The 19784-nt window shown below is 31.4% G+C and overlaps 2 protein-coding genes across 3 annotated transcripts; one reads left to right on the top strand and one right to left on the bottom strand.

Annotated features, from left to right (window-relative positions):
• Positions 1 to 7671: 7671 nt before the first annotated feature.
• On the top strand, positions 7672 to 9668 carry LOC114184180 (transcription factor MYB26-like). 2 transcript variants are annotated; one of them, XM_028071450.1, is made up of 3 exons: positions 7672 to 8147; positions 8220 to 8341; positions 8474 to 9668. In XM_028071450.1, the coding sequence occupies exons 1-3, from the start codon at positions 8079 to 8081 to the stop codon at positions 9306 to 9308; spliced, it is 1026 nt and encodes a 341-aa protein (XP_027927251.1). In that variant the 5' UTR covers positions 7672 to 8078; the 3' UTR covers positions 9309 to 9668. The 2 variants fall into 2 exon arrangements, with proteins under 2 accessions (XP_027927251.1, XP_027927252.1); XM_028071451.1 differs by having other exon boundaries at positions 7672 to 8174; positions 8212 to 8341.
• Positions 9669 to 14905: 5237 nt separating this feature from the next.
• LOC114183311 (5'-nucleotidase SurE-like) lies at positions 14906 to 17860 on the bottom strand. The gene is made up of 10 exons (XM_028070285.1): positions 17415 to 17860; positions 17230 to 17324; positions 17065 to 17132; positions 16923 to 16966; positions 16725 to 16802; positions 16499 to 16652; positions 16153 to 16302; positions 15924 to 16034; positions 15504 to 15569; positions 14906 to 15342 (listed from the first exon to the last, which is right to left on the bottom strand). The coding sequence occupies exons 1-10, from the start codon at positions 17660 to 17662 to the stop codon at positions 15244 to 15246; spliced, it is 1113 nt and encodes a 370-aa protein (XP_027926086.1). The 5' UTR covers positions 17663 to 17860; the 3' UTR covers positions 14906 to 15243.
• Positions 17861 to 19784: the final 1924 nt, after the last annotated feature.

Here is a 19784-nt window from a genome sequence, read left to right as displayed (position 1 = left end):
CATGAATAGAAGGAAGACGAAGTGGGGGCAGTGGGTCCTTGTAGGAGGCCTATTTTCTTGGATATCCCTTTTTCTGTAGGGCATTTCTAGTCTTGTTTCCTTGCTTTATGAAGAATATAACCTCTGTTCTCTTTTTCTTTCTTTTTTTCCCATTATTTGCACTGGCCATACTCATCAATACTAATGTGGCCCTTCACTTTCAATTATTGATTGACTCATCAAAATTCAAATTCAAGCATCTTCTGTCTTCATTTTAATCACAGTTAGAGTTATGAGTTGAATATCATATCATATAATATCAGTTTAGTTTTTCTGATAATACACATACATAGCAAACAGTTTATGCAAGAAAATTGTAGTTTTTGTGATAGTGTGTGTGGTTATTTATTTACCATAGCATGGTGGCAAAAGAGATTTGAAGATAACTTTAGGTGAGGCCTATGCAACTTTTCTTTATTTAGATTCTCGTTGTATCTGAAGGGACAATGCATCTTGATTTCTTTCCTTGTATGAGGAAAATTCCCCACCCTCTCGAGAGGGGGAAAAGCAAGAAAAAGAGGAGGAAACTAGCATTTGACTGAAAATGACCCTTACCAAAACCAATCTGAGATCAATAGAGGACAAAAAATTACATGCCATTCTTTCATGTACTTGTTTTGATATCTCTGTGAATGAGGAAAAAAAACAAAATACTCTGACAGCAAGAGTCCTTTGATGGCTCAACAAATAAAGCAAAGAGCCCAGTAGTATTAAATGTTGCATGTGCAGCAATTAATTAGGAATCTTGTTTTAACTACCTCTTTCTTCCATCATAAGCTTGCCAAGCTCCTACTTTTTTCTCCCACAAGCAACAAATTATAAGAACTCCGTGCTGTCTGTTTCACAGCAACTAAGAAACTTGTTCTTCGCTTTTCTTTTACTACAAATGGAACTCTTCAAAGGGCTAGCCCCACTTGTAATTAATATCACCCTCAACCCTCAATCCATAATTCATTGTGTTTTCTCTTCAAACTTCAAAAACACTGCGTAACAATTTGGATCCACTTCTAACTAACACAAACAGAATTTGTGGAAAAAACTGATACTCTATGTATCTCTTACAAAAACATAATCTTGCTGTCATCAATGTACACGACAAAACTCTGAAACTATTTAACCGGCCTGTTTATAATCATTAGGATTATGTTTTTAGTAATTGAGTAACATCTGATAACTTGTTTTTCGGAATTCTAATTGGGATTTTAATGCAGTATCCAACATCTCAGACATAAAAACTGAAGAAAAAAACTTTGTTACTTTGACAGTACACATGTTTATATGCAGATCAGAATAACAAAACCTGGAAGGACATGAAATGGTCAAACAGAATGAGTATGCAACAATAATAGCCAAACAAAGACATGGAAACAAGGTTGCCTTTAGTTTATGGTTCATGTTTTTGCCACGCACATTACATTCGTGAAACACTCGTGTTCCTTTAACCTAGATCATTGAAAAATAAGTATGTATTTATATATATGTATGCAGCAAACAAGTAACACCCAGTTTACACACAGCAGAAAACAAAAACCAGAGGAGTAAATTAAATAATATGAATTATGAGAAGGTGCAGATATAATAATTTAGGGCATCCGATCCAGAAAAGATCTAAGATGAGGCAATTATTTTTACATGGAATCCCTGAACAGGATGAAAAAAAAGAAACATACTTTTTGTGCAGATGCTTTTGGTGGCCATCGATCAAAATGAAATGAAATGCGTACACAAAGTGGCCGGCAATTATATTCTTCAACTTGTCCCCATTGCCTTCTTTCCAGTGCTACCATTTTTCTGGATACAAATCACACTCACATTTTCTTACCATTCTTTTCTTTATTCTTTATCCATTCTTAATTACATCAAATCTATGTCAAATTTTAACTTGTTAAAGTAACTATCACACTTTTATACAAAAGATAATTGAATATTCTGTTCCTTTTATTTTAGAAAACAGGAATCACAATGTCCAAGCTCTTAAATTAAACATATTAAATAAGTGTCTTTGATTCATGTGTCATCTTTTTTCCTTTCCACCCTGAAAATATATATATGTTTATATTTGCTAGAATATTATAAAAATATGTTTCATTTCCAAAATGCTCATGCTTCACATTTTTTTTTTCATCAAATTGGATGACTATTTAATGTATTTTCTTAGGAATAAAAGTTATCATCTATTATAATTTTTTTTAATTTCTAAATTAAATAAATATTATATATATATATATATGACATATCACATTGGATATTTCTAATTGCAAAATAAAAAGTATTAATTTTTTTTAAAACATTTATTACAATAAACAATTTTTTCTTTTATATTTTGTTTCTTGAAAGCGTGTTTGAAGTAACTGATTAGCATTTCACGTGAAAATGTTTAGTGAATAAGCATTTTATGACTGGTAAATAAGAAGCGTTAATATGTATATATATACACACAAATATCTCATTTATTATAGTTCTTGATGATTAAAATTTATTTAAAATTGTAGATTATTAGTAAAACAATGTTGATAAAAAGCAAAATTCACAAATTTTATGATTTTTTTTTAATAACTCAGAAAGTGTGATGCAATAAATTACAAACTTCTTGTTACTTAAAAAATTGGTAAAAATTATAGGAATTGCTAAAGAGTTATCTGTAAAGATGTTTGTTAATTAAAGATTTAAAACTAAATTAGGTAGAAAAGTAAAACGTTTTTCAGGAAATGGTAAAGAATGCATTGGAATGCGAAGGGAGAAAAAGAGACAGACAAAATCTCATCACAGATCCAGTAAGAATAACATAATCAGTAACAATTTTAATATAAATGATAATACAAAAGTTTAAAATATTAGGTTTATAGAATTTGAATGTAACATTAATTACCCAATCCTAATATCTATTGTGTTTTTTAAATTAAAATTCTCCTGATTAATATTAGTGAGATGTATATATTTACAAATATTTAAAAGAGACAGAAAAAGTAACACACGAGTAATTTCTAAACGAAAATTTACTGAATTCCAGTGAATTATATATGTGTCATTTTCTATTTACATGTACATAAAATTTTGCTTTAATATAGTTGATTTACGCATCTTTTTAAAACTTTTCATAAGGTCTCCAAAATAAAAATAATAATAATAACAATAATGTAGTTCTTAAATTTTTACAATTTCATAATTGAATCCTCGAAGTTAGTTTATGACAGTTTGAAATTGTTAGAAAAATAATCAATACTCTAAGAACTGAACTATAAAAGGTATTAAAGATTAAGGATTGAATTAAAAATAATAATTTGGAAATTTGATTAAAAAGTTACTAATTATTTAAAAAGATAGTCATGCATTAGATCTAAAGTTGAACTAAATTATAAAAATTGTTAAAAGTCTGTGTTATTTACTTAAATTATACATGAACATGAATTCAAATATTTAAAGTATAGTTTGCTTTAATAAAAAAATAACTTTATGATAAGCTCAAATCCCCATAAGCACAAAGAGAAGAATATAACTGGACCCTTCTAGATATAAAGAAAAAGTATTGGCTATGAATCCCCAATGCAACATTTCATTTCCTCTCCCATTTTACTTTCTTTTTTATATTTCGATCTGCGTTAAAATATGTATAATTTGTAGAATTTAAATATAATTTACCTTCTAATAGCATCATATTTATTGATATTAATTTACTAACAAATTCACAATTATTTTTTTTAAAATATGATCTATACAACAATTTATACTATTATTTTTACGGTTTTTCTCTCTTATTATTATTAAAACTATTATTGTTATTATTATTTTATCACAATGAAGAAAAATAAACAAAAAAAAATGTATAAATTATTGTACGTGTATTACTTCTCTTCTTTCATGTAAAATAACATTTGAAATGTTTTATTATGATAATTGTCATAAAAAAATTGTAAAAAGAATTTTGCGATTAAAAATAATTTTAAGGACGCGCAATTATAATAATTAAGTGTGTAGCTAGAGTATCATACACACACAAAAACACACACACACACACATATATATATATATATACGACCAACTTTTTAAAAAGATTTTCTTTTTCTGATAAAGAACAACAATGATAATACATTATAATATATATCATAAATAGATTTTTAAGGATGTATAGATGTTTTTACAACTGTTTTTTCTTATTTTTATCCTTTTCATTATAGTACTCCTTATATAAGTTTTCTAACATAAGTTGTGAAACAACATCATATCCAAAATTTAGGTAGAGATAATTCTAATCTCTAAAATAATAATTGAGTGCTTTATTTAAAAAATTATAATTTATTTTGTATTACATTGATATGAAATGTATTATATATATATATATATATATATATATATATATATATATATATATATATATATATATAATTGTGTCTTAAAAACATTTGTTTATGTTATCCTTAACTTTATATATCTATTCTATTATTTACATATCTTCATATAGTATACTCTATTATTAATCATAGATGACGTAGAATAACTTGAAATTTATTGTTATATAGTTGTTTTTTCTCTTTGAATTGAGAATCTTTTCTTTGTTTGAGTAAAACAAAATTAAATTTTTACTTTTAGATTTAAAAATGTTTTTCATCTCTTCTTTCATTTTTCTTTTTTGTTTCGTCATAATAAATCATGTGCGCAGGAGGAAAGATTCAATTATCTGTAAGATGAATTTTCAATAAATATACTAAAAAATATATAAATTAATTTTTCAGAGAAAAAAAAAAGAAAACACAATTAGCAGAAAACCTCTTTTTCTAATTATTAGAATTTTTAAACTTTTGTGTTCTAAAAATGAAAGATCATTGCGAGGGAATCTAGGTCTCTAAGGACAAATATTAGCCATGAATTATGGTCGTGGTTGTGGTCAATAAGCAAAAGGGTTGCGTTGTGGATTAGAAAAAGTTATTGTTTGGACAAACTAATTAATTACATATACGCTTCATGGATCATTTATAATAATAAAAAAATCAATTAAAGTTTTTGACTATGTTCATTTTGAACATTTTATTTTCATAAATATTTATAAAAAAAAGTAATAACTAGTATTTTTTTATAAACTGAAATTAATGTTAATCATAAATCTTATATTAATTATTAGTTTTCCTAAAAACTATTTATAATTGATAAAAAAAAAATCAGTTCTGAAGTTTGTTCTATTTATAGAAAATGTTGATTGAAAAGAAGTTTTTATTATGTTTTTTCTTGGTCCTTTGAGATGGTAATTAATTGATATAGTTTGAAAGTTTCGTAAAAGTAAAGACTTGAATGAATCTTGTTGTTAAAGACATGAGGCATATCACAAATATGGAAGGATTTGTACATTATAATGTCACTTTTGAATTAAACTTGGTTAGTCTGAATATGAATAAGAATGATTAATCATCATTACTTAAGCATTTATTCACCCAACTAGTCAAGCATATGCCTTATATGGCTTTGAATGGGTACACCCATCTTTATCACTCAACAAAAATAAATTATCACAATATAGTTACTTGAGTAGATTAACTTTCATTTGATAAAACTATTATTCATATGCTTTTTCAAGATTATTTATTTTTACAAGATGTTCTTATAAAATTTATTTTTTTTCCAATTTCGCTTGTGTCTAAGTTTTTAGGTCCAATGGTGTGTTATTCATCTTTTTTATCGAGATGTATAAGATATTGAAAAAATTCCTAACACTCAAGTTATCAATATTCGATAAATAAAGAAAAAAAGTAATAATCAATGTTTATTCGGTAAACAAGGACTCTTTTATAATATTTATTTGGATTGTTACATAAAATGTATTAGGTTTAAAAAGAAAGTTTTATTGGAAATATACAATATCAATAAGACTTGATTTTTCTAATCATACAAGACATTGACACCACTCTCAACCCAAAACCTTAAAATAATGAGTTTATGGGTCTTCATCTTTATAGGATTCCAATTTCTCATTTTTACCCAAAGTGGAATTTAGCATCTATTAATCCTTGATTAAGTTAAACTTGTATTATTTTAATGCAATAATTTTATTTTAAGAAGTAATTTTATATTATGACGTCGGTTGTTTATACATAAGTTGAAAATCATTGCAGGTTATTATCTGTGATTTTCTTTAATTTCTTGTAGTATTTATATTTATTAGCTTTGATGGATTCATCATCACGATAGGACCACTTAATTTGTACTGTATATATCGATGTAAATTCTCTATTATATATTTTTACAAATAATTAGTTTAATTATATATAACATTTATGTTATAAGAATATTTTAGTATATGGTATATGGAAGCTCATATATTTCATGAAAAAGGAACACGTGATGATTAAGTAATCCAGCAAATAATTACTACCTTTGACCGCGTTTGGTGGCAATTTTGCAAAGTTCATAGACACTTGCACAGATTCCCCAAACATTTTCCTAACAAACATCAACACTCGTTTTGTTACATAAACTAATGACAATGTTAAAATCTCAAACACTTAACCTCGCAATGCATGGATATACGGTTATGAATAGATGTGAGTTTAAGTCTTACATTGATTAAAAATGAGAAAACAGAGCGTTATATAAGAATAAAGACTCATAAACACGTTGTCTTAAAATTTTAGATCGAATGTGGTGTCAATATCTAATATGATTGAACTCAGATTTTATTTATGTGTGTATCTTTCCCGTGGAACCCTCACAATAAAACCTAACACATACATTATTAAATTAATTTACAAATACATAATCAAAACAAAAAGGCAAACACCGACGTTTATATATAATAGTAGAAATTTTGAGAAAAGAACATTGTCGATGTAAAACCAGCTCACAAACTTTAGTTTGGTCTGATAGCTGGTTCGTGAAATTACACATACTTTCTGGTTTTTCAACGTAAAAATCTCTTTTTTTTTTCTATCATCATGGCCCTTAATCATCTCTGTTGTTGATTAGATTCTCAAATATACACATGGCGCTGAAAAACAAAAGCTTTATGAATAAGACTGAAATAATAATTATGCATAGCTAAACATAATCTGTAAAATGTGTTGTGGAGGGCCAAGTTGCTGGAAGTGCATGCACAAACTTTTGCACTCACATTAAAATATTCATTTCATCATAAATAGGCCACCTTTAAATTTCATGCTTTTCATTCTAAATCTTTCACAACTTTATATACATGCATGCAGAATTAATTAATTATATATATTCAACAATAAAACTGACATATATGTCTGTTATACAAGCTAGTTTTTCTCACACAATTACCCAAGTTTGAATTTTGATTTTCTTTTTCACACTTTGTGGTTGTTGAAGTCCAATGATTGAAAAAGTGGAACCCTAAGAAGTGAATTCACCATTGCAATTATGCATAGTTACCGCTCTCAAAGGAACAAAAAGGGAAAAAACTGAGAGGTAATTAACTAATCAATCTAGAACATAAAGCAATTGAGATGCAAGTGTGACCAACCAACCCAGTTGAAAATAATAATTTTCTTGATCTGATAACAGGGTGGGCCCCACCACCCTGCATGTGTGCCACGTGTACAATCCAGCCCATCCCAGAGTGAGCTAACAAGGATCCATTATAAGGCCTACAATTGTTGCAGTCTCACACTGCACATTTTAGCCCTTTGCCACAAACCCTAACTGGGCCACAATGGTACTGCTTCTCTCATTAAATTCACCACCTCACTGTACTCACCACACCTTCACCATATCATCCATTTTCTGTTCACTCTTCTCTCACCACCATTCCTTTCACTTTTCCATATAACAACCTCTTCAAACCTAGGGCTTACCCTACTACCTACTACCTACTACTACTTCCCTTCTTTCTTCTTCTCCCTTTACCCTAATCTTTCATATCTTATTCAAATTCAAACATAACACCAAAACTCATCTTTCTCTTTACCCTACTACCACTGCTTTTAATCAATCCATCTCACTCTCAGGAATAACATTCACAAACAAAAACATGGGGCATCACTCTTGCTGCAACAAGCAGAAGGTCAAAAGGGGACTATGGTCTCCTGAAGAAGATGAAAAACTCATCAACTACATCACAACCTATGGCCACGGTTGCTGGAGTTCAGTTCCAAAACTTGCAGGTAATTCATTTTATTCATCATATTTCTTCATTCTATATATGCTTAATGATTTTCTCAAGTGCGGGCCTGCAGAGGTGTGGAAAGAGCTGCAGATTGAGATGGATAAACTATCTGAGACCTGATTTGAAACGGGGAAGCTTTTCTCCTCAAGAAGCAGCACTCATTATAGAACTTCATAGTATCCTTGGCAACAGGTTTGTTTTTTGTTTTTTGTTTTTTGTTTTCCCCGTTAATTGCTGTTTTTGATGATGATCAAAGGGAACATTATTATATGAAAAAGTTAGGTTTGTTCACTTTTCTTAGCAAGAGGGCATTGTTTTGGACAGGTGGGCTCAGATAGCGAAGCACCTACCTGGAAGAACAGATAATGAGGTGAAGAACTTTTGGAATTCAAGCATAAAGAAGAAGCTGCTTTCTCATGATGTTGTTCCTTCTTTAGCCACATTTTCTGATATTCACGGTCTTGCCAATGCTTCCATGGAAAGTTTCTTCCCTTTATCTGACAACACTATCCTAAACTCCCATCATCACTTAGACCACCTATACCTTCCCATCATCCCAACCCCAACAATCCTACAAGCCTTTGATCATCTCAACAATGATATCAAGATTGACATAAACAATTATCATAACAACAATAATAATAATCATCATCATAATTCCAATTTCCTACATTTTCAGAATCCAATGCCAGAAACAGTGCCACCATCATCCAACAACAACATTATTCCATCTTTGTTTGAATTAGATACATGGTCCTCCTTCGGGTGCGTACCCTTTCATCTTAATCCAAATCAACAAAGTCAAACAATGATCACCAAAACTGCTGATACCACCACCCCACACTTAATTCTTGAGAAACTCATCAATCCAAGTACATGGCAGCACCAAGCTGTGGAACCGACCGTTGATAATCTTGTTCCAAAAGTGTGTGAGAGCGTCGAGGATTATGTCTGCAGCATTCCGTTTTCTTCTTCTGCTGCCAATTCACAACATCATCAACACGAGGATGCTGTCGCCTGCTACACACCAGGTATTTGTCCACAAGATCAAATTGCAGTACCCAATCAAGTGGAGTACATTGATGCCATCATCATGTCATCGTTGCCATCCTCAACAACATCATCTTCATCAGTATCACTCTATCAAGCAGACAAATAGCCACACACAAAAAAGAAAAAAGAAAAACTTGTCATTCCTTCAAGTTGCTGTCATCATCATAAGCATTAATTATATAATAGGTTAATTTTATGTGTATATAATTGAGTAGTGGGAGTCTTGTGATGAGGTGAATTAATTGCATGCATTTAATTTTGTCTTGAATTTTGGAATAAGAGGGTAAGTAGATCTTCTATTGGCAAACCTCTGAGCCATGCTAGTTCTGGTTCTCTTCCATTAAACGATGTTTGCTGAGGTTCCATAAATACATGTAGGTTCTTTCACATGTTTGTCCACTAAAAGTACGTGTCCATGTATGATTTTTATTTCTCTTGTGAAGTGCTGAATGTTGTATAACAATCATATGCATAGTTGTGCACTTTAAGTTGACTCATTGCCCTTTGTTTTCCTCTCTCTCTCTCTCTCTCTCTCTCTCTCTCTGTGACGACGTAGCAAAGACAAAAAACCGTACAAACACCATAGTCAACTTGTTGGCACTTGAGGCCAAAGTGCCCTTACATGTGACCTAGCTAGGCTAGGATGTTCTGGTTGTTATATGACATACCATGTTCTGATGTGATCGCTTAAACAAGAAACAACCAATATGAACTCATAAATATCAGAACAATATACGAGCTAATTGTATTCAAGAGAACAATTTCATAACTCTGGATCATATCGACATAGACTTTTTTATGCATCTTCCACAAGTTTTCTTTAACTTTAGCTATAGAAACAAACTCTATTATCTTCAATTAAAGAAAGAAAGAAAAAAAAAAGAGTCCTTTTTGCTTTTGCATGGTGCCGTAGATATATATTTAAGGGACCATCCTATCTTGTGTCTTGACATTTTCATTCCCGGAGAAATTTTGATCTTGCTTATACTTTGGTTAAAGTTTTAGAAAATAGAATATAAAGAACAAAACGTCACTTCCAATCCTTTGAAAAACGAAACAAGGGTGACGAGAGAAATAGAAGATTGATTAAGTGAACGTTTATATCTACATCTATATCAGTATATACACACAGAGACAAGAATTTTATCAGGTAAAATTTAAACTCTCACTACTACTATAATAAGAAATAATAAGAATTATAAGAGTAAATTAATATACATATTAATAAATACGTGATTGATGTCCAGATTAAGGTAAAATTAGTGATCACAACTATTTGAAAAAGTCATTTACACGTAACAAGACTCAGGTTTGTTGTTAAAGAAGTTTATTTGATCAATATATATATGGTTTTATATTTCAAATATATTTTTCAACAGAAAAGTTAACATACGGGCTATTCAATTTTATTTAATGATGAAAAATTTTAAAAATTATTTAAAGAGATTAAATAATCACGTTAAAAGATATCATGATGATTCAATATATCTTTCTAACTTTTTCATATATATACATTATTAAGAACCGTACATCAGGAGATTATTACATCATGTCCCATTTTCCATCCTCGTTTTATTAAATATTAGACAAAAAAGTAAAACTTGTTTTTCCCATGTCGTGTGAAACACATGTTTATCAAGTGATAAGATGTTTAATATATTACAGCTCATAGTTGCAAGTAAAGCAAAATTAAGCAGAAATTGTTGTGTGTAAATTATGTATACAAATTAATTATATTTCTCCAAGAACTGTACAATTTCTTGTTCCCCAACTCCAACTTTCCATATATTTGTTTCATTGTGTTCTACTTTTCATTCTTCCATCTTTCGATTAATTAGTGTGTAAAAAACAAAGTTTTATACTTATCATTAGAATTCGTGAAAGATGACTTGGATTAATTGATATATCTTTTAGCATACTCCAGTTAAAATAGTTGTCAAGTAAGAGAAAAGTTATAGCCAGTTAAAAAGGAGATATATTCCTTTATTGAATCATCATCATGTTTTGAAGAAGCAAAAAAGAATATTTCATTCTAAGCTGATCTTATTTGAATTGGTTTTCTGATATTAAAAAACCAAAACGAATTTTGAGTTGCAGAAACACAAACCTTGAATAACCAAAATGGAACTGTAAATTATAATGTTACTGATATTACTTGCATTCAAACACAAACCAGTTATTTATCAGTGTCTTGCCCTAATAGTTTAATGTTTCTTCTTTCTCTCTCTCAGAATTGCTATTGAACTCGTTGTCAATTTTTTCTGTCACGTTCCTTAACATTTGCTTTCTTCACTTAAAATATTAAGCCAATCATATTAGACAGTTTAAAGTATAGAAGGCACTGTTCAGAGACAAAAAGGGACTTTTGACTTATAATTTGTATAATTTATATAGAAGTTATGTTTAAGACGTCTAACATAAAACACGTTCATTACATCATTACGCAAAACAAAAAAAAAATGTGAATGAAACCAATCAGAATATCTATGATTCATTGAGTGATTTTTCAGTTTGGAGTTCAGAACAACAGTATTCACACATAATTGTAAAGTGTAAACACAACAATGACAAAAAGGGAATGCATAAACAAATTTACGAAGAAAAACTTGAGTTCTCTTATTCTGAACCTCAGTAAAATTACAAGAAATAAGGTTAAAACATGTTGGGAGAGAGAGAGAGAGAGAGAGAGATGATAAAGTTCCAAACTGAGAATGGTTGCAAGATTCCATTGGTCGTGTTGTTGGTTCATAGCCATTTGCTGTCTTTCTCTTACATATGTTGTCCCTGTTTTCCACTTCCTTTTCTTGTGTTTGCCGCTACCTAAGCACAGTGAACACAGTAAAACATGTTTTCTGTCCACGGTAACAACCCAAATATATCTAGGTCTGGTTTTTCTTGTCTTGCAGTTACCTTATTCTTCAAAGTGGAGATTCATATTTAAATTAAACATGAGTTTGAACTAACATTTGTGTCTTATGTTTTTTAATTTAATCGTATTTCTGGGTGTGTGTTCGTGTCATATCTGTATCGTGTCCGTGTCCGTATCTACGAAGAGAATGAGTAAAAAAGGTGGTTAATAAAGCAAAGGGGGTTGGAAAAATGAAGGGGAAAGCATGATTGTGGTGAGATATGGAATCTTCTGAAAGAATCTAAGTTAGGGGGACAAAGGTGGTTTCAATCATGGAATGATTGTAGCATACCTACCCGTTTGCCTTTTTCTTCTTCTCTCTGGATGAGCATGAATTTGCAAATTGCAATAGAAAAAGAACAACACTCAGAAAGTTCCTTTCTCTTGTTCATCACAGTCGGCACCGCGTTTCTTCAATAATTTGAAGGTCCCATAACCATGGAAGTGGACTCGTTGCTCCATTCTGACACAAAGGGTGGGCCTTCTTTTTCACTCTAATCAATTTTTTTCATGGCTCAGAATCTTACAAAGTGTTCTTTCTTATGGCCCAACACTCCTCGCCATCATTTCATTTTATTAATCTCGGACCCTTTTTCTTCGCAGGAATTCAGCAACAAAGTCAGGCCAGAAAATTATAAAATTAAAGCCTGCGTTTTTCACTCTTCTAACCTACCCCTTTTTCCCCTCATTTTCTTCTCTTATTATGCTTCTTCACTTACCTTTTCCATTGCACAACTCTTATGACAAGACAATTATGTTCTTTTCAGATTCCTTATTAGTTTATATTAATTTGTATTCTATTGGAGATGTGAATCTGCACCTCGTGATCACCCATGTCCATAAAGTAAGCAGCATGTGTCCCATTTTGCATTTTACACCCATTCATCCATCTTATCAATCAAAACTGAAAATTTAACCATTCTCCTTTCAATGTTTAGTGATCACAGATTTTATTCATTTGCCTTTTGAAAAACTCAGATCTTGGAGTGAAACTTGGTTAAGATCCTCAACAATTGATTCAGTTTTAATATATGAAGAAGAGAAAAAAAAATCGAATTAACGGTGAAATTACGAATTACATGGAGTGCAGTTGTTATTCTAAATTCCAGCAGATCCATTTTCAGACAAAGTGAAAGTGATGCAACTGCTCCCTGCACCCCCACCAATTTCTTCCTGCACTCCGTTCTCTTCAAAGTGATGTACACATCAATTCTTGGGCATGGAGTGGGTCTAAAGCCCAGATTATCAAACTACTGATCTACTACCACTTGATGATAGGTTGGGTTGGGCTGAAATATTTCCCATTTTATTAAAAATAAATAATTTTTTTTTTATAAATTTGCAGCCTTTGCACTTTGTTTCCGATAATTATTCTTCTAATTCTGATTCTGAATAAAATAAATAAATTGTAAATTGTTTTCTGTTTATCGTTTGTTGATATTCGTTAAGGGATGACTTGTTCGTTAAACGACTCGTCAGTGATTAAGTAAAGCTGATATTCTGTATTCTTATTTTATATTTTTTTCTCCCAAAAAATTGATATTTTGTTTTTTATCCTCGATAAATCCTTTCTCATTTTAGTCTCCTAAAAAGTATTGCTATTTTCGTCCATGTTATTTATTGACGTTTTTTAAATGATAAATTATTTTTTTAGTGGCTGAAGAGAAGTGATATATGTATGCAAAGAATGATGTTCCATTTTATTAAAGTTGTCATTTTTTTTTTCTTTCATATGTCCTACTTGTTGGTGAAACTAAAAGGAAGAATTCCAACAAGAAATTATACCTTTTAATTTTCATCTTTTTGGATTTCACCTTTAAATTAGGGAACCTAAAAGAAATAGGAATACAAATTCTAATTAAAATGAAATGGTATTGATTCTATCACATTGAATAATTTTTTTCTTTAAAAAAAATGCACATGTCCTCATACTGAACCTCTTACATACTAACTTAATGAATCATCCCCCCTTAAGAGATGTCAATAAACAATAAAAACTAAAACAGAATAAAAAAAATTGACAGCAGACAAGAATAAGAAAAAATAATTGAGAATCAATGTAAAAAGCTATTGACACCAAAACAGGGGGAAAAATATCGTATCATTCCTGCTTAACGAAGTATCACTTAACAAATATAAACAAACTGAAAGACCAAACTAAAAATATTTTTTATTAAAAGCAAGAAGAAGAAAAAAAAAAAAAACAGTTCGAGCAAACAACATAACCTTTCCAACAAACATTCAATGAAATGTAATAATTTGTGAAGTAATAAAATTAGGATATAATTCAGTAATTATGCGATGATTAGATCGCGGCGAGAGGAATTTAAATATCACATCATAGATTCGAATCTTGTTGTGAGAACTAAACCAAAAATAGTAATGGTGGTTAGTTCGGCTTCAACAATTTTGGACCAAGTTGTTCGTTAATTGGTTTTGCGAGAAATGGTCCAAACAAAAAAAAAATGTGTAGTTTTTTCGTTGTTTTTTTTTCTCCGAGTTTGTATTTGTAATTTTTTGTCATTTTGTACTTTGAAATTACCTTGAATTGTTGAATGCAGCGGACATTAATTTCCATGACGCCTCTGTCGGTGTTACAATGCATTAGGGAGTCCAGCCTGCCACCAAACCTCACTGCTTTCACGTTTCACTTATTGCTATCAACGCCATAGATAAAGCTTGTTCACAACAAATGAAGAAGCTATATTCTTTTTCAAAAACAATCACAGATGTTTGAACGTGTTACATTTTCTAAAGACCGCGATAGTGCAAACTAACTTTTAAGTGTATTTTCATCAGACAAAATTTTAACTATCTTCAAACAAAAACAATCGGAAAATTACAGCTGCTTCAGTGTTTTTGCTCGCAATGGATGTTACAAACAGACGAACGGGCATTTTTCTAAAATATGCCCAAGAAATTACAAGAAGCATTTGCTTCAAAATCAGAAAGAACTTAGTGACCAAAGGAACTGAAACAATGAAGAGGGAAACAAAAGTGTAAAAAGAAAAAAAATAGTACAGGTGGAAATCCACTATTGAATTGGTGTGACTACCGCTTCTGCTCCATCTTTGCTTTGATTAAGAAAAAAAAGAATCATCATAAATCTCAAATTTACACAATCATACTAAATTTATTGTCCATCAAGAACCACGGTAGAAACCCAATCAGAACATGCCACTTGAATATCAGATTCAATATGAGGAGAAAGAAATAGCGGAGTCACTGCAACCTGTTCATGCAGATCACATGCAAATAATCAATCAGAACGAGGGAAATCGGTCGGCCCCGAAGATACCAGCATAGTGGCATGCACCGATAAGGGAAATGAGTACACTAAATAAAAGAAACTAATATTAACTGAAAAGGCAATAATTCATTGCTCCAACTTACATATCCATTTTCAAGTGCTCTGTAATCAAGATCTTCGTCTCCTTCTTCCTGCTCCTTGTCCAAAAACTGAAGATACAAGAAGAGTATAGCTAAGTTCTCTTCTACGAAAAATTAAAAATATTCAATTGGAATACATATATCCATAAATATAAACAAATGCAAAGGAAATTAGAAACCCGAATCATGTCACCAAACTGCAGGCGGTGTCACAAGAAATATGTAGTGGATGAACCCGTGATTAAAATAAACCTATTAAAACTACACGCCACAGAAAAACGTTCTTTTTATGATAATCTCCTCGGCATATTGTTATCTTCAAAATCATAATCATGACACAAACGTATTAGCTAAAATATAAACAGGATTTTTGCAGGGTGACAGAAAAAACTGTAATAAGAGTTGCTTATTCCTCATATTTACCTCTAGTCTGAAGTACTTCTTCACCTTGTTGGGATCAGATTTTCCTGCAGCTCCAGTTGATTCAATAATCTCCAAATTCTTCTTTTGCGTGGCCAATCGACGAGCTGCGCCCTGAGGTTGATAAAAGAGCAAGATTGGAGAACCATCGCTATTTGAATAGAAGCATTAAAATCACTTTGGACTACTGAGAACATAAAGGCATGATATGATAAGTATGTAGGACACCTACAGCAGCAGAGGCATCTCGACCAAGCTGTGCAAACTGAAGACCAAGGCCACCTTGATTGGCCATGAAATGACCGGTTGGATAGCGGCTACTGGAAACCGCTAGCCAGTTCAGAGTGGATCTCCGCATACTTTGCTTGGTCAATTTGAAGCCCTATCAAAAGAATGATTAAATTACATCCATGTAAGCAAAAAGAAAGACATAAGTATGTAACATTTCAAATCATTAGAATCTAATCAGCCAGGAATGTTATCATGCACACTAAACTTTGCACAACATACCCGCATTTGCATAACGGAGCAAAACATTCAAAAAAATTGATCAATAATACATAATAAATTTTGCTTACCTTGTTATTCAAAGGAGATGTTGGAATTTCTATATTCAAAAAACAGCTTTTGGGAAAAGTTCCCTTTTCAACATCCTTAATAGCCGCATTTACTAATGGTAAACAGACTGATACAGCATCCTTGAAATCGTTTTCTTGGCTTTCGTCCTTCTTCCTACAACCAGACACAATATCAATTCATAATGCCCAGTACAAAAGCACCAAATGTACAGAATCATGAAATTACCAATTTAACGATATCGATAACGCCGATACACCCCATAACAACGCCTCCCTGGCTCCAGCAACAACCCCCGAATATAACCTGGGAATTTTTATTGCACGAGATAAACACGGGTTAATACATAAAGACTTTAAAGTTCCTAGATCGTGTACAGACTTAGATCTACATGTTCATCTCTAACCATCAAATGAAACAACATACATGTGATGACCAGAGTTCGATCCCCGGTTAATCCCACTGACAACCTGAAAATTAAAACCACATTATCATCGACAAATCCTGAGTCCTTCATTATGAGAACAATGAATCACGCGCACAACTGATAATTTCCAGCGACACTAACCAGCGTAGGCTTTGACCACGAAAACAACGCTCCAGATAACGCCAGCGAAACACAATCCGCGGGAGTTCCTGAATTATATAAACAATTCAATTCCATCAAGCGTATAACTGCATCGATATGATTATCATTACTACTCCAAACAAGAAAGCTGCACTTAGACAATACCAGAAATCTCAAAACCGGTGGCGCCACTAACTTTGGCAGAAGCGGCTTCAACGGTTTCTCGGAGGGTTACGGAGTGTCCCGAAGCCGATTTGTCCCTACGCAACGGTTTGACAAAGTACAAAATTACAAAGAGAGAAGCGGAAAACGTGGTAGAAAAGTGCATTCAATTTACGTTACAGACTCACGATTGAGGAACGCAGACGTGGACATTGTAGAGGCCTTGTTGAACGAGAGCCTGAACGAGGTGCGTGAGGCCAGGCGAATCGACGCCATCGCTGTTGGTGACCAACACAGTAGGCTTTGACTCGTCGAATTCAACAGGCTCCACGGTCTCCGTGGATTTTTCCTCCTCCGCATTGGCGTTCGAATTGGATTCGCCTTTGCGGCTGAGAAGCACCTCTTGAAGATTCGAAACAAGTCCCGGTGGCATCATCTTGCAACGACGTCGTTGCGAACGGATTCGGTCGCAGAGAGAAAGAAGATTGAAAAAGAAAAACCCTAACGAGAAGAAGAAGAAGAAGAAAGAAAAGAGGAGGAGAAAAAGGTGGAGCAACAAAGCGCTGAAAATGAAGAAAGAAAAGTGAGTGAAATTGGAATGATAAGTGATGAATGATATATTAGACCGCTTCAAACGCCCTTTAAAATAAGAGGGTAATGAAACAGCTTCCTAAATTTTTCAATTTTAATTTCAATTATAGATGTGGAGATCTGATTAGTTATTTATGTCTTTCCTTTTTTTTTGTTTTTGTTTTTTTCGTGGATAAATTCAAAATGGAATAATTACATTCACAAAAAATCAACTTCATGATGTCAATCTTCCACTTTAATAATGCAAACTTGTTTGGATAAATGTTATGTTTTGTTTAAGGACTGAATCAATCAAAAACTTTTATATTTGTGGTTGAAAATTAAATATAAATTATTCGAGAAATTTCAGAATCTAGAATTATAGTGAATATTTCGTTTGTTTTTTATTTGATTAATGAATCTATTAAAGTTAACAAAAGCTTGCCCTGTTTTTTAATTGCTTTTTATTGAAAAAACGCGTTTGTAACTTTCAACAACAAAAAAAAAAAGTTTTGAAAGAGTGGGAATCTTGATTGAAGTAATGAAATTAATTTGGGAAAGTCCACAACTACAAGCTACTGCTCCGGGTAACAGACTTTACAAGCTTTCAATGCGTCACACTTTTTCTTTGGAATGATCCCAAATGGCTCATGCCACTTCAAAGTTTTGAATAGTGGGGGCAATGAGGCAAAAAGATGACAATTTTAAAATTATATCAAAATAATATACAACTAGATAAGTTTTTTTACATTCACTCAAGTTTGAGAAAAGAAGAAAAACTTATTTAAAAATTATAATTATACATTATTTGTTAGGTTTACAAAGAATGAGGTTTCATTGAGATAATCAATAAGACCTTAGCTCAATTACATAAATTATTGACACCACTCTCAACCCAAAACCTTAAAACAATAGGTTTATGGGTCTTTATCCTTATACAGTGCTCTACTTTCTCATTTCTAGCTTCAACCACATTGGTACACTTCCCCTCCAGCGGAAACATTCCCAATTACGAGTATTTTTTTTTGTCTTTTCTGTATCGTCATTCTTCTTAACAGGACACGCTTACATAAAATCTTTGCAAAAAAGACTTTCGATACAAGAACTATATTACACTCACACTCATCTGAGTCGAAGTTTTTTTTTAACCATCAATTTTGATACCATTTTTTAGATTTATCGAGGGGTTTCACTTATTTAAAAATTATAATTATACATGATTTTGTTTCAATATTCAAATCTATAACTTAACTAATAAATTATATTTATCTCAACCTCAATTATGTCTCTTTTACCTTGAGCACTGCATGTCCTATATTATAGGAGAAAAAGAGTATTAGAATTATAAATGTAAATTTAAGTTGACACAAATTTAAATGGAAAGGTTGAATAACGTAGCAGGTCTAGATACATGTAATCCACTAAAATGCAAAATCATGTTTTATTAATAAGAATTTAGCGTCTATGTCGTGTAGCCAACAATCAGTATAATGACACGAAGATGCAACCAATTTTTTTAATTAGTGCTTATCCGATCTGAATCTGAATATCTTAATTATTATTTTTTTGTGGTGCTTAAAACTTTGTTTACCAAACATAATTAAATCCAATTGCTCAGAGAATAATAAATATTCTTCATGGTATTCTTTGGACGTGTAGATCATGTTAGATTGCCAGAATAAAAAATATGTTTAAACAACACTTTGAAAACATGTTAATAATAATTAAATCTTTGATAGGGTTTATTTCTTTAGAAATGTTATTAAAATAAATAAATTTATGTTTTTTTAATCTTCTTATTTAATAATTTTTTTCTAAACACATCCTTATATACTTATCCAACGAGTTTTTTTTTTTTAATTATTTATTTCATTAACACTTAATTTCAAATTTAAACAAGAGTATCAATTTCTGGAGAGATTCGCCCACGATATGTGCAGAGTTTAAGGGTCTTTCTTCCTGTACCCTCCTTTTTTTCTTCCTGCACC

This window comes from Vigna unguiculata, chromosome 5, assembly GCF_004118075.2.
Source record: "Vigna unguiculata cultivar IT97K-499-35 chromosome 5, ASM411807v1, whole genome shotgun sequence".
Classification (NCBI taxonomy): domain Eukaryota; kingdom Viridiplantae; phylum Streptophyta; class Magnoliopsida; order Fabales; family Fabaceae; genus Vigna; species Vigna unguiculata.
The sequence above is the reverse complement of the archived record's forward strand: the minus strand, read 5'-3'. Positions and strand labels throughout refer to the sequence as shown.